This window comes from Pezoporus flaviventris, unplaced genomic scaffold (assembly GCF_033815535.1).
Source record: "Pezoporus flaviventris isolate CSIRO_AGI_PZ_B2104156 unplaced genomic scaffold, CSIRO_AGI_Pfla_v1 ptg000225l, whole genome shotgun sequence".
NCBI classification, from domain to species: Eukaryota; Metazoa; Chordata; class Aves; order Psittaciformes; family Psittacidae; genus Pezoporus; species Pezoporus flaviventris.
In genome coordinates this window covers 512,953-527,195 of record NW_026892773.1, presented here as the reverse complement: position 1 = coordinate 527,195, position 14,243 = coordinate 512,953, and the positions used below count along the sequence as shown (strand labels likewise).

The following is a 14,243-nucleotide window of genomic DNA, read 5'->3' as shown; positions in this document are numbered from 1 at the left end:
GGGAGGGGCAAATCATGGGTCGCCATGACTTGAAAGACAAGGCGATGCTATAGCTAACCTCACAAAACCAATAAACCATGATCGATCCCTAATCCTCCCACTTTGCTCATGTGCTGGAGCCTTGGGCACCTTGCAGGAGTGCTTTGCAATCCTGGGCACAGCCATGACGCCTGCATTACCTCTCTTTTACAAGGTGATCAATAGAGGCATTGGAAGGTTGGGCAAACAGAGAATCCATTCCTTATGCTTGGAATGAGTCCCAAAGGACCACCATCTTCCAATGCACTTTTGGGAAAGTAGGTCAGGAATATATCTTAGACATCTCTGTGACCTTGCTTATCAGGGAGTGATTGAGGCTTGCTGATTGACAGACAAACTAACAGTAAGAGCTGCATTTGCTGTCTGGGGCAAGACCCGCATGATGGGAGCTCAACACTGACGTGTTTGGGGAGCAGTGAGGTACGACAGCAGAGTCATGTGTGAGAGGCAGACGTGCACGGAGGATTACGAGGGCAGGAAGGAAAGCAGGACTCCCACATCTTCCTTGGCCATGTGTCTGTGAGCATGGTCCTCCTCGAGCCCTCTCTGGAGGGACTCAATTCCTCACATCGACATTGAGGACTGCTACAGGAGAGGCTGGTGAGAAACCACAGAGAGCCAGGGTGCATGTAGCCACTCTTCCCGCAGGCACAGACAAGCAGGGCACTGCTGGCTCACTCAGCAGTAGGGCTTCTACTGTGGGCAGCATGGCTGGGCACAGCAATCTTCTGAGAAATGCCTGTGACTCTTCTATGTAGGCAAAAGGGGGGTGAAGTTAATGACAGATGCGTGTTTATTGGAGCTGCTAGCTCAGCTTCATCAGCACCTTGTCTATCATGAACTGTGCCATGCCATATCCCATCACCCATATGCACTCTGGGGCACATTAGCATACCACTGACCCAAATAAAGAGGGCCAAAGAGTTACATGTCTAATTTCGTGTGTCATGAAGTTTATTCACTGGCTTCCATGAGTCCTTGTGGATTCTGCCCGCACCCCATGCCTGATGCCCCAGGTGGACTGGGAAACGTATAAAAGGGCAGAAGACTTCACAACCTCTATCCATATTCCTGCTCTTGACTCTCCTGATCAAACGGGTAAGTGCGGCTCTTGGGAGCCTCTTGCAGATCTCTCCCTGCCTGCCTTGGCAGAGTTTCTTGCACTCACCTGTGCTTAATCCCTGATGCATTTTCCAGGACTCCGTACCTGCCTGAAAGATGTCCTGCTCCAGCCTGTGTGCCCCTTCCTGTGGGGTGGCCGCCCCATGCCCGCTGGCTGACACCACCAACGAGCCCTGCGTGCGTCAGTGCCAGAGCTCCTCAGTGGTGATCCAGCCCCCAGCCACGGTGGTCACCTTCCCCGGACCCATCCTCAGCTCCTTCCCTCAGCACAGCGCTGTGGGCTCAGCGGGAGTCCCTGCCATTGCTGGGGGCTATGGTGGCAGTTATGGAGGCCGTGGTGGTTATGGAGGTTATGGTGGCTATGGAGGCCTTGGTGGCTATGGTGGCTATGGAGGCTATGGTAGCTGTGGAGGCTATGGGGGCTTTGGTGGCTATGGAGGCTTCGGTGGCTGTGGAGGATATGGCGGCTGGGGCCGAGGCCTCATGTCTTTTGGTGCCAGCTGTGGGAGCTGCTAAGCTCCAGCTGATGCTTGCCTCAGATGACAGAGAGCTCCAGGAAAGCCCCTGGAACAACCCAGCATGATGATACCCATTGGAAGAACATCCCTTCAGTACTACTGGGATCCAGAGCTTGGATGCCTCATGCCTGTTTTTTCCCCACCTCTTCTGTCCTCCTGCCCTCCTTGAGTATCCCTTCAAGGCTCATTGCCCCCTGATGACAGAGACCTGCACTGAGCCCCTGCCCATGCAGTATGATTTATGCTCAGTGTAGGTCTGTTCACGGCCTGAAGACATGGGCTGCCATTGGTTGGGGCCCTGCACTTGTCCCAGCTCCTTATCCCCCTTAAACTGCAATAAAAGCTGTGCTGCATCGCAATGTTAACCTCTTTTTTTTTTCCTGATATTTTCTCCTTTCTACATGTCCTAAACCTCTAGACATGTTGTCCTCCTCTGAATCTCCCATGTTGTGCCTTTGGAGAATTTGGGATGAGTTTGCTCAGTGTGTTCTGACTGATTAGACCGTGACAAGACGGGTCTTGTAGAGCATTCCCCAGTGTGCTCTCTCCCGTCTCTCTCCATCAATAAACACAACAATCTCAACGCCCTCTTGGAATATGTAAAGGAAACATCATGGGTCCAGCAGCAGTTGTTCCTAATCCTCTGTAGAACCCACATCCTGCCATTGCCTCCTTTCGTTGGCTTGGTGTTGGTCAAATTTAGAGGTGCAAGAAAACGGAGAGAAAACAACTGCATGTACAGTTCTCCTGCCACATGCTGAACAAGTCCCCATGCCCTGATAAGGGTGGGGACAAGTAGGAAGGGAAGTGATAGACACAGCCAATTCTTCCCAAGTGTCCCTCCAAGCCATGATTTCCCCTGTGCTGCCAAGTCGTAAAAACTGCAAAGCTCTTTGAGCAAGAGGTTGCAATATCGAGGCTTATGAAGTCCCTCCGGTCACCACGTAACTTCTCATTATGACCCTAGCACTGCTCATTGGTCTTACGCAGAGGCAGTTCCTGCCAAGGCCATCAGGAAGTGCAATGTGGCAGCAGGCTGGTCATTTCTGGGGACCTCAGGAAAATATATATTCACGTTACTGTGAACTGTTTCTCAGGCATGTGTTATGTGCTGGCTCACATGGTGGCATGTGTGTCTCTCTTGAGGACACTGTACTGGGGTTTGTTTGATCCTGGCATGACTGCTGTGGTTGGATGCTTTGGGAGCTGTGTGGCAGCATAGTCTACATTATGGTCTCCTATGTGAAGAAGGGGCAGAAAAGTCCTCAAAGGCGGTTGCAGGGCATATGTTTAAGAAACTCTCCTGTCATTCCTTGCCGTAGCCATGTCTGCAAGCTGAAGGTGGGTGACACAGACCTGGCTGGCAAGATCTTCACCTCCAGCCGTTGGGGGAGAAAAGGAAATGTTCTCCAAGGAGCACTGGGAGACAGAGGAAAACCTGGAGGTGGAAATGGTGCAGGTATGCAGGAATGTGGAGGAGATGGGGACAAGGCATTTAGGGAGGTGTTGGGAACTGTTTACTCTCTTCACATTTTACAAGTGGACTTACAAGAGGCCTTGAAATGGGTCTTTGCCCTTGAGCTATGTCTCTGGCCATACCTATCTGGGGGTCCAGGGGCTGCAGGTAGCTGATGAGAAATGAACAGAGTGGGCAAGAAAATCTGTGTGAAGCCCATCATGCCTTTTTGTGCTGCAGAGAGCAGCACCCTTATGCTGAGAGATGAGAGAGATGGCAGAGGGAGGAACTGTGCTTAGTGGAGATGAGCAAGGACCCTGCACACCGTAACCATCTCTGAGCAACCTGTTGATTCCTGAGGGAAGGCAGGAGGAAGCAAGGCAGCTTCCAAAGGTCCCTCTGAGAAGGCAGTGTCTGGGTGCTCCCTTGAAAACGCAGGAGAACCCATGCTGATACCTGGAGTACTGCATGTGGAGGTCATAATATAAAATCAAGGGACAACGATGCGATGCAACACAGCTTTTATTGCAGTTTGAGGAGGAAAGGAGCTGGGAGAAGTGCAGAGCCCTGACCAAGAGAAGCCTGCGTCTCCAGGCAGTGGGCAGAGTCACAAAGAGCATTAAGCATGCTGCAGGAGCAGGCACCCATCATGGGGCTGCATTGTCATTCTAAGCATGCCCTCAAACAATACTGAATTGGGGCATAAAATACTTAGAGTTGGCCATCAGCAGGTACCGTGTCCCCAGGCTCTGGAACCCAGCAATGCTGAAGGGATGTTTTTCTTTGGCCATCATCAGTTGGGAAGTGCAAGTGGCTTTCTTGGAGAACTCTGTGATCTGTAGAAGGACTCAGTTGGGGCTTAGCAGATCCCGCAGCCTGCGCCAAAGGACGCGAGGCCTCGGCCCCAGCCGCCATAACCTCCACAGCCACCGAAGCCTCCGTAGCCGCCAAAGCCTCCAAAGCCTCCACAGCTACCGTATCCTCCATAGCCTCCATAGCCACCAAGGCGTCCATAACCCCCGTAGCCACCATAACCTCCATAACCACCATGGCCTCCATAACTACCGCCGTAGCCCCCAGCAATGGCAGGGACTCCCGCTGAGCCCACAGCGCTGTGCTGAGGGAAGGAGCTGAGGATGGGTCCGGGGAAGGTGACCACCGTGGCTGGGGGCTGGATCACCACCGAGGAGCTCTGGCACTGACGCACGCAGGGCTCGTTGGTGGTGTCAGCCAGCGGGCATGGGGCAGCCACCCCACAGGAAGGGGCACACAGGCTGGAGCAGGCCATTCTTCTCTTTGGGAGGTCAAGCTGCAAGAGATGGGAGAGTTACAGTGCAGTACAAGGCATAACCCCAAATCCCTCCTCACTCCTGCAGTTGCAACCTCTGCTCCAGGACATTGCCTGGATCATTTCAGGCAGTCAAAGCAAAGTCCCATTCCCCACTGGACTTGATGCTGAAAAGCCCTTGCACTCCCACACATTTCTTCAGCCTGAACCACCCATAGGAAAGAAGAAAAGCCCCCTCAACAAATGAAGGTTGCCAATCAATGAGATCTAAAGGTGCATTATTATTCCCTACGGATCTCAGATGGAAGTTTAAATCCTTAGCCTTTCCCTGCTTGTGTGAAAGCGCTATCAGATCGTAACTATTTGTGAAGAAATGGGAATACAGGAGACAGAGGAAGAGCCCTTGATGAAGATAGAGCTGAAGAAGGAAAGAGGGACATAAGTCTTGGACTTACCACAATGATCAGGAGAGTCGAATGAATGAAGCAGGATAGAGAGCTGTGAAACCCTCAGCTTTTATACATACCCAAGAGTGCCCGGGGCAGTGGCAATGCTCAGCAACAGAAGCCCCAGCTAATGATGAAATCAAGCAGTGATGCCTCTTGAAGCAAAGTGAATCCATCGTCATTGGTTAGAGTAGCGAGGAAATGGGCCCTGGAGACAAAACAGGGAGCGTGAGGGACAATGCCACCCCATGACATGAAAGGAGATGTGATGCTGTAGCTGACCTCATGGCACCAATAAACCCCAATCGGTCCCTAATCCTCCCTCTTTGCTCATGTGTTGGAGTCTTGAGTACCTTGCAGAAGTGCTTTGCAATCCTGGGCACAGCCATCAAGCCTGTCATTACCTCTCTTTTACAAGGTGATCAATAGAGGTATTGGGAAGTTGGTGAAGGGAAATGCCATTCTCTATGTGAAGGTGCCCTGGAGTACATATGGCTGATGGCATATGCACTCCACATTCCATGACAAGCAACTTTCTGACTTAGCTGACATTGCAGCTTCAATAAACAGGGATCTGTCAGTAATCCCCCACTTGGTCTGCAGGGAAGTGTCACAGGCATCTTGCAGAAGACTGCTGTGTCCAGTCATGCCACACTGAGCAGCAGCCCCACTGCTGAGTGAGCCAGAACCGCTCAGCGTGCCTTTGCCTTCGGAGAGCGTGGCCACGTGCACCCTGGCTCTCTGTGGGTGCTCACCAACCTTTCGTTGTGCAGCCCTCCATGTCCAGCTGAGAAATTGAGCTCCTCCAGAAAGGGATCGAGGACAAAAACACGCACAGACGCATGGCCAAGGAAGTTGGGGGAATCCTGGCACCCTTCCTGCCCTCCCGCCACTTTGTGCACATCACCCTCTCACACAGGATCCTGCTGCCGGATGGCACTGCTCCCGTAACATGGCAGTGCTGATCTCCCAGCATGTGATTCTTGTCCCACACAGTAAGTACAGCTAGTACTCTTTCTCTTGCTGTCAATCGGGATTGTCAATGACACCCTGATGAGCAAGGTCATGGAGATGGCTAAGGGATGCTCCTGACCTATTTTCCCAAAAGTGCATTGGAAGATGGCGGCCCTTTTGGACCCAATCCAAGCATGTAGAATGGCCTCTCTATTTGGCCAAACTCCTCATGCCTCTGTTTACCTCCCTGTAAAAGAGAGGCAATGCAGGCGTGATGGCTGTGGCCAGGAGTGGAAGGTGAGCAAGACTCCAGTGCATGAGCAGAGTGGGAGGATCAGGGATCGATCGGGGTTTATTGGTGCCATGAGGTCAGTTAAAGCATAGCCTTGTCATTCATGTCATGGCGTGTCATGGTCTGTCCCTCCCATTCCCTGTTTGCTCTCCAGGGCACGTTTGCTCGCTACTCTCGCCGGTGAGGATGGATTCACTTTGCTTCAGGAGGCTTCACCGCTTCATTTCATCATCAGCTGAGACATCTGTGCCTGACGCTGGCCACTGCCCAGGAAGAGCAGGACATGTATAAAAGAGCTGAGGGCTTCACAGCTCCCTATCCAGCTTCTTCCACTCGACTCTCTTGATCATTGTGGTAAGTCCAAGACTTATTTTTCTCTTTCCTTCCTCAGCTCTGTCTTCCTCAATGTCTCATTTGCTGTCTACTCTACCCCCGTTTCACCATGAATAGTTAGGATCTGGCAGTGCTCTCTCATAACCAGGGAAAGGCTGCAAATTTAAACTTCCCTCTGAGATCCATAGGGAATAATAATGGAACTTTTGATCTCATTGATTTCCAATCTTCTTATGACGAGGGGTTTTTTCTTGTTACCTACGGGGAAGTCAGATTCACAGAGTGTGTGGGAGAGCAAAGGCTTCACAGCAGCAGGTCCACTGTGAAATGGGACTTAGCTCTGACTGCCTGACATAGTCCAGGGAATGCCTTTAGGAGATGTTCCATGTGCAACAAGCGCAGGGGAGATTTGGGGTTATTGTTTGCACTGCACCGTAACTTTGTCTTGCCTTGAAGATTGATCCCTCGAAGCAAAAAATGACCTGCTCCAGCCTGTGTGCCCCATCCTGTGGGGTGGCAGCTCCATGCCCCCTGGCTGACACCACCAACGAGCCCTGCGTGCGTCAGTGCCAGAGCTCCTCAGTGGTGATCCAGCCCCCAGCCACGGTGGTCACCTTCCCCGGACCCATCCTCAGCTCCTTCCCTCAGCACAGCGTTGTGGGCTCAGCGGGAGTCCCTGCCATTGCTGGGGGCTACGGCGGCAGTTACGGAGGCCGTGGTGGTTATGGTGGCTATGGCGGCTATGGAGGCCTTGGTGGCTATGGTGGCTATGGAGGCTATGGTAGCTGTGGAGGCTATGGCGGCTATGGAGGCTTCGGTGGCTGCGGAGGATATGGCGGCTGGGGCCGAGGCCTCGTGTCCTTCGGTGCCAGCTGTGGGAGCTGCTAAGCCTCACCTGGTGTCGGCCACAGATGACACAGAGCTTCAGGAAAGACCTTGGCGTATCCCAACATGATGTTGCCCATTGGAAGAGCATACCTTCATCATTGCTGGAATCCAGGCTTGGATGCCTCGTGCCTGCTTGTTGTCTAAATTTGCCTCCCTCCTGCTCAGCTTGAGCATCTTTCAAGAGACTGGTTACCCCCGATGACAGAGACCTGCACTGAACATCTTCTCCTACAGCATGGTTTATGCTCTTTGTTTCTCGGTCTACTCCCTGGAAACATGGGCTGACCTTGTTTGGGGCCCAGCTCTTGCCCAACTCTTTACCCCTCTTAAACTGCAATAAATTCTGTGCTGCACTTCAATGTCGAGTCTTGTGTTTTCCTGATCCTTGCTTCTTTCAACGTGCCCTAAGCCTCTGAGCATGTTGACCCGCACTGTTTGTATTTCTCATGTTGTGCCATTTGGTCACTTTGCTCGGTTTGTTCTGATTGATGATGACCGTCACAGATGGGAATCCTAGAGCACTATCCAGTGAGCTCTCTCTGGTCTCCCAACAACAATGAACACCAAATTTTGCCTATGCCTTTTTGGAAGATACGAAGGAGACAGAGGGTTATGGAGGAAGATCTTTCAAATCCTCCTCAAAACTGGCATGCTTCCATTGCCTCCTTCTGTTACCTTGTTACTGGTCATATTGGGATGTCCAGGGAAAATGAAGAGGATACCTGTGCATTCACAGTGCTCTTGCCACACATTGGACTTGTGCCCATGCCCAAATAGTGATTGGGGCCAGTAGGAAGGGATGTGATAGACACAGGCAAATCTTCCCAAGTGTCTCTCCGAGCCATGATTTGTCCCTGGGTATCCAAGTTGCATGAAACATAAAGCTATTTGAGTGGGAAGCTGCAAGGCCAACACTGCTGATATTCCTCCCTTACGCAGGTAACTTCTCACTGTGTCATCCCAGCCCTGCACATTGGTCTTGCACAAAGACAGTTCTTGCCAAAGCCATCAGGAAGGGCAATGTAGCAGCAGGTTGGTCATTTCTGGGGACCTTAGGAAAAGAGGTATCATCCATCCCCATATCTCTTCAGTTTGCTGTGAACTGTTTCTCGGGCTTGTGCTATGTTCTGGCTGACATGGTGGCATGTGTTTCTCTCTTGAGGTCACTGTACTAGGGTTTGTTTGACCCTGGCATGACTGCGGTGTCTGGATGCTTTGGGAGCTGTGTGGCAGCATGGTGTACATTATGGTCTTCTATGTGAAGAAGAGGCAGAACGTCCTCAAAGGCGGTTGCAGGGCATGTGACTTTAAGAAACTCTCCTGTCATTCCTTGCCATAGCCATGTCTGCAAGCTGAAGGTGGGTGACACAGACCTGGCTGGAAAGATCTTCACCTTCAGCCGTTGGGGGAGACAAAGCAAATGTTCTCCAAGGAGCACTGGGAGACAGAGGAAAACCTGGAGGTGGAAATGGTGCAGGTATGCAGGAATGTGGAGGAGATGGGGACAAGGCATTTAGGGAGGTGTTGGGAACTGTTTACTCTCTTCACATTTTACAAGTGGACTTACAAGAGGCCTGGAAATGGGTCTTTGCCCTTGAGCTATGTCTCTGGCCATGCCTATCCAGGGGTCCAGGGGCTGCAGGTAGCTGATGAGAAATGAAGAGTGTGGGCAAGAAAATCTGTGTGAAGTCCATCATGCCTTTTTGTGCTGCAGAGAGCAGTACCCTAATGCTGAGAGATGAGAGAGATGGCAGAGGGAGGAACTGTGCTTAGTGGAGATGAGCATGGTCCCTGCTCACCGTAACCATCTCTGAGCAATCTGTTGATTCCTAAAGGAAGGCAGGAAGAAGCTAAGGAAGGTTCCAAAGGTCCCTCTGAGAAGGCAGTGCCTGGATGCTCCCTTGAAAATGCAGGAGAACCCATGCTGATACCTGGAGTACTGCATGTGGAGGTCGTAATATAAAATCTAGGGACAACGATGCGATGCAACACAGCTTTTATTGCAGTTTGAGGAGGAAAGGAGCTGGGAGAAGTGCAGAGCCCCGACCAAGAGAAGCCTGCGTCTCCAGGCAGTGGGCAGAGTCACAAAGAGCATTAAGCATGCTGCAGGAGCAGGCACCCATCATGGGGCTGCATTGTCATTGTAAGCATGCCCTCAAACAATACTGAATTGAGGCATAAAATACTTAGAGTTGGCCATCAGCAGGTACCGTGTCCCCAGGCTCTGGAACCCAGCAGTGCTGAAGGGATGTTTTTCTTTGGCCATCATCAGTTGGGAAGTGCGAGTGGCTTTCTTGGAGAACTCTGTGATCTGTAGAAGGACTCAGTTGGGGCTTAGCAGATCCCGCAGCCTGCGCCAAAGGACGCGAGGCCTCGGCCCCAGCCGCCATAACCTCCACAGCCACCGAAGCCTCCGTAGCCGCCAAAGCCTCCAAAGCCTCCACAGCTACCGTATCCTCCATAGCCTCCATAGCCACCAAGGCGTCCATAACCCCCGTAGCCACCATAACCACCATAACCACCATGGCCTCCATAACTGCCGCCGTAGCCCCCAGCAATGGCAGGGACTCCCGCTGAGCCCACAGCGCTGTGCTGAGGGAAGGAGCTGAGGATGGGTCCGGGGAAGGTGACCACCGTGGCTGGGGGCTGGATCACCACCGAGGAGCTCTGGCACTGACGCACGCAGGGCTCGTTGGTGGTGTCAGCCAGCGGGCATGGGGCAGCCACCCCACAGGAAGGGGCACACAGGCTGGAGCAGGACATTCTTCTCTTTGGGAGGTCAAGCTGCAAGAGATGGGAGAGTTACGGTGCAGTACAAGGCATAACCCCAAATCCCTCCTCACTCCTGCAGTTGCAAACTCTACTCCAGGACACGCCTGGATCATTTCAGGCAGTCAAAGCAAAGTCCCATTCCCCACTGGACTTGATGCTGAAAAGCCCTTGCACTCCCACACATTTCTTCAGCCTGAACCACCCATAGGAAAGAAGAAAAGCCCCCTCAACAAATGAAGGTTGCCAATCGATGAGATCTAAAGGTGCATTATTATTCCCTACGGATCTCAGATGGAAGTTTAAATCCTTAGCCTTTCCCTGCTTGTGTGAAAGCACTATCAGATCGTAACTATTTGTGAAGAAATGGGGATACAGGAGACAGAGGAAGAGCCCTTGATGAAGGTAGAGCTGAAGAAGGAAAGAGGGACATAAGTCTTGGACTTACCACAATGATCAGGAGAGTCGAATGAATGAAGCAGGATAGAGAGCTGTGAAACCCTCAGCTTTTATACATACCCAAGAGTGCCCGGGGCAGTGGCAATGCTCAGCAACAGAAGCCCCAGCTAATGATGAAATCAAGCAGTGATGCCTCTTGAAGCAAAGTGAATCCATCGTCATTGGTTAGAGTAGCGAGGAAATGTGCCCTGGAGACAAAACAGGGAGCGTGAGTGACAATGACACCCCATGACATGAAAGGAGATGTGATGCTGTAGCTGACCTCATGGCACCAATAAACCCCAATCGGTCCCTAATCCTCCCTCTTTGCTCATGTGTTGGAGTCTTGAGTACCTTGCAGAAGTGCTTTGCAATCCTGGGCACAGCCATCAAGCCTGTCATTACCTCTCTTTTACAAGGTGATCAATAGAGGTATTGGGAAGTTGGTGAAGGGAAATGCCATTCTCTATGCGAAGGTGCCCTGGAGTACATATGGCTGATGGCATATGCGCTCCACATTCCATGACAAGCAACTTTCTGACTTAGCTGACATTGCAGCTTCAATAAACAGGGATCTGTCAGCAATCCCCCACTTTGTCTGCAGGGAAGTGTCACAGGCATCTTGCAAAGATTGCTGCGTCCAGTCATGCCACACTGAGCAGCAGCCCCACTGCTGAGTGAGCCAGAACCGCTCAGCGTGCCTTTGCCTTCGGAGAGCGTGGCCACGTGCACCCTGGCTCTCTGTGGGTGCTCACCAACCTTTCGTTGTGCAGCCCTCCATGTCCAGCTCCCTCCAGAAAGGGATCGAGGACAAAAACACACACAGACGCGTGGCCAAGGAAGTTGGGGGAATCCTGGCACCCTTCCTGCCCTCCCGCCACTTTGTGCACATCACCCTCTCACACAGGATCCTGCTGCCGGATCTCACTGCTCCCGTAACATGGCACTGCTGATCTCCCAGCATGTGATTCTTGTCCCACACAGTAAGTACAGCTAGTACTCTTTCTCTTGCTTTCAGTCGGGATCGTCAATCACACCCTGATGAGCAAGGTCATGGAGATGGCTAAGGGATGCTCCTGACCTGTTTTCCCAAAAGTGCATTGGAAGATGGTGGCCCTTTGGGACCCAATCCAAGCATGTAGAATGGCCTCTCTATTTGGCCAAACTCCTCATGCCTCTGTTTACCTCCCTGTAAAAGAGAGGCAATGCAGGTGTGATGGCTGTGGCCAGGAGTGAAAGGTGAGCAAGACTCCAGTGCATGAACAGAGTGGGAGGATCAGGGATCGATCGGGGTTTATTGGTGCCATGAGGTCAGTTAAAGCATAGCCTTGTCATTCATGTCATGGCGTGTCATGGTCTGTCCCTCCCATTCCCTGTTTGCTCTCCAGGGCACGTTTGCTCGCTACTCTCGCCGGTGAGGATGGATTCACTTTGCTTCAGGAGGCTTCACCGCTTCATTTCATCATCAGCTGAGACATCTGTGCCTGACGCTGGCCACTGCCCAGGAAGAGTAGGGCATGTATAAAAGAGCTGAGGGCTTCACAGCTCCCTATCCAGCTTCTTCCACTCGACTCTCTTGATCATTGTGGTAAGTCCAAGACTTATTTTTCTCTTTCCTTCCTCAGCTCTGTCTTCCTCAATGTCTCATTTGCTGTCTACTCTACCCCCGTTTCACCATGAATAGTTAGGATCTGGCAGTGCTCTCTCATAACCAGGGAAAGGCTGCAAATTTAAACTTCCCTCTGAGATCCATAGGGAATGATAATGGAACTTTTGATCTCATTGATTTCCAATCTTCTTATGACGAGGGGATTTTTCTTGTTTCCTATGGGGAAGCCAGATTCACAGAGTGTGTGGGAGAGCAAGGGCTTCACAGCAGCAGGTCCACTGTGAAATGGGACTTAGCTCTGACTGCCTGAGCTACTCCAGGGAATGCCTTTAGCAGATGTTCCAAGTGCAACAAACGCAGGAGAGATCTGGGGTTATGCTTTGTACTGCACCGTAACTTTGTCTTGTCTTAAAGATTGATCCCTCGAAGAGAAGAATGACCTGCTCCAGCCTGTGTGCCCCATCCTGTGGGGTGGCTGCCCCATGCCCGCTGGCTGACACCACCAACGAGCCCTGCGTGCGTCAGTGCCAGAGCTCCTCGGTGGTGATCCAGCCCCCAGCCACGGTGGTCACCTTCCCCGGACCCATCCTCAGCTCCTTCCCTCAGCACAGCGTTGTGGGCTCAGCGGGAGTCCCTGCCATACCTGGGGGCTACGGTGGCAGTTATGGAGGCCGTGGTGGCTATGGAGGCTATGGAGGCCTTGGTGGCTATGGTGGCTATGGTGGCTATGGAGGCTATGGTAGCTGTGGAGGCTATGGAGGCTTTGGTGGCTATGGAGGCTTCGGTGGCTGTGGAGGATATGGTGGCTGGGGCCGAGGCCTTGTGTCCTTCGGTGCCAGCTGTGGGAGCTGCTAAGCCTCACCTGGTGCCGGCCACAGATGACACAGAGCTTCAGGAAAAACCTTGGAGTATCCCACCCTGATGTTGCCCATTGGAAGAGCATACTTTCATCACTGCTGGAATCCAGGCTTGGATGCCTCGTGCCTGCTTGTTGTCTAAATTTGCCTCCCTCCTGCTCTGCTTGAGCATCTTTCAAGAGACTGGTTACGCCCGATGACAGAGACCTGCACTGAGCATCTTCTCCTACAGCATGGTTTATGCTCTTTGTTTCTCGGTCTACTCCCTGGAAACATGGGCTGACCTTGTTTGGGGCCCAGCTCTTGCCCAACTCTTTACCCCTCTTAAACTGCAATAAATTCTGTGCTGCACTGCAACTTTGAGTCTTGTGTTTTCCTGATGCTTGCTTCTTTCAACGTGCCCTAAGCCTCTGAACATGTTGACCCGCACTGTTTGTATTTCTCATGTTGTGCCATTTGGTCACTTTGCTCGGTTTGTTCTGATTGATGATGACCGTCACAGATGGGAATCCTAGAGCACTATCCAGTGAGCTCTCTCTGGTCTCCCAACAGCAATGAACACCAAATTTTGCCTATGCCTTTTTGGAAGATACGAGGGTGAGAGAGGGTTAAGGAGGAAGATCTTTCAAATCCTCCTCAAAACTGGCATGCTTCCATTGCCTCCTTCTGTTGCCTTGTTACTGGTCATATTGAGATGTCCAGGGAAAATGAATAGGATACCTGTGCATGCACAGTGCTCTTGCCACACGTTGGACTTGTGCCCGTGCCTAAATAGTGACTGGGTCCAGTAGGAAGGGATGTGATAGACACTGGAAAATCTTACCCAAGTGTCTCTCCGAGCCATGATTTGTCCCTGGGAATCCAAGTTGCATGAAACATAAAGCTATTTGAGTGGGAAGCTGCAAGGCCAACACTGCTGATATTCCTCCCTTACGCAGGTAACTTCTCACTGTGTCATCCCAGCACTGCACATTGGTCTTGCACAAAGACAGTTCTTGCCAAAGCCATCAGGAAGGGCAATGTAGCAGCAGGTTGGTCATTTCTGGGGACCTCAGGAAAAGAGGCATCATCCATCCCCATATCTCTTCAGTTTGCTGTGAGCTGTTTCTCAGGCCTGTGCTATATGCTGGTTCACATGGTGGCATGTGTGTCTCTCTTGAGGATACTGTACTGGGGTTTGTTTGACCCTGGCATGACTGCGGTGTCTGGATGCTTTGGGAGCTGTGTGGCAGCA

General features: G+C 51.9%; 5 protein-coding genes across 5 annotated transcripts; 3 read left to right on the top strand and 2 right to left on the bottom strand.

Moving 5' to 3' along the window:
• Positions 1-1,257: 1,257 nt before the first annotated feature.
• Positions 1,258-1,998, top strand: LOC133262881 (claw keratin-like). The gene has a single exon (XM_061442388.1). It carries the CDS (start codon positions 1,258-1,260, stop codon positions 1,675-1,677), a length of 420 nt encoding a protein of 139 aa, XP_061298372.1. The 3' UTR covers positions 1,678-1,998.
• Positions 1,999-3,994: 1,996 nt separating this feature from the next.
• On the bottom strand, positions 3,995-4,423 carry LOC133262902 (claw keratin-like). The gene has a single exon (XM_061442413.1). It carries the CDS (start codon positions 4,421-4,423, stop codon positions 3,995-3,997), a length of 429 nt encoding a protein of 142 aa, XP_061298397.1.
• Positions 4,424-6,925: 2,502 nt separating this feature from the next.
• Positions 6,926-7,410, top strand: LOC133262903 (claw keratin-like). Its single transcript, XM_061442414.1, has one exon. It carries the CDS (start codon positions 6,926-6,928, stop codon positions 7,334-7,336), a length of 411 nt encoding a protein of 136 aa, XP_061298398.1. The 3' UTR covers positions 7,337-7,410.
• Positions 7,411-9,670: 2,260 nt separating this feature from the next.
• LOC133262890 (claw keratin-like) lies at positions 9,671-10,099 on the bottom strand. The gene has a single exon (XM_061442400.1). The coding sequence runs from the start codon at positions 10,097-10,099 to the stop codon at positions 9,671-9,673; it is 429 nt and encodes a 142-aa protein (XP_061298384.1).
• Positions 10,100-12,587: 2,488 nt separating this feature from the next.
• Positions 12,588-13,007, top strand: LOC133262899 (claw keratin-like). The gene has a single exon (XM_061442410.1). The coding sequence runs from the start codon at positions 12,588-12,590 to the stop codon at positions 13,005-13,007; it is 420 nt and encodes a 139-aa protein (XP_061298394.1).
• The last annotated feature ends 1,236 nt before the right edge of the window (positions 13,008-14,243 follow it).

Excerpts from the sequence above, each read along its gene's own strand:
- LOC133262899 (XM_061442410.1), top strand. The coding sequence starts at position 12,588 with ATGACCTGCTCCAGCCTGTGTGCCCCATCCTGTGGGGTGGCTGCCCCA.
- LOC133262890 (XM_061442400.1), bottom strand. The coding sequence starts at position 10,099 with ATGTCCTGCTCCAGCCTGTGTGCCCCTTCCTGTGGGGTGGCTGCCCCA.
- LOC133262902 (XM_061442413.1), bottom strand. The coding sequence starts at position 4,423 with ATGGCCTGCTCCAGCCTGTGTGCCCCTTCCTGTGGGGTGGCTGCCCCA.
- LOC133262881 (XM_061442388.1), top strand. The coding sequence starts at position 1,258 with ATGTCCTGCTCCAGCCTGTGTGCCCCTTCCTGTGGGGTGGCCGCCCCA.
- LOC133262903 (XM_061442414.1), top strand. The coding sequence starts at position 6,926 with ATGACCTGCTCCAGCCTGTGTGCCCCATCCTGTGGGGTGGCAGCTCCA.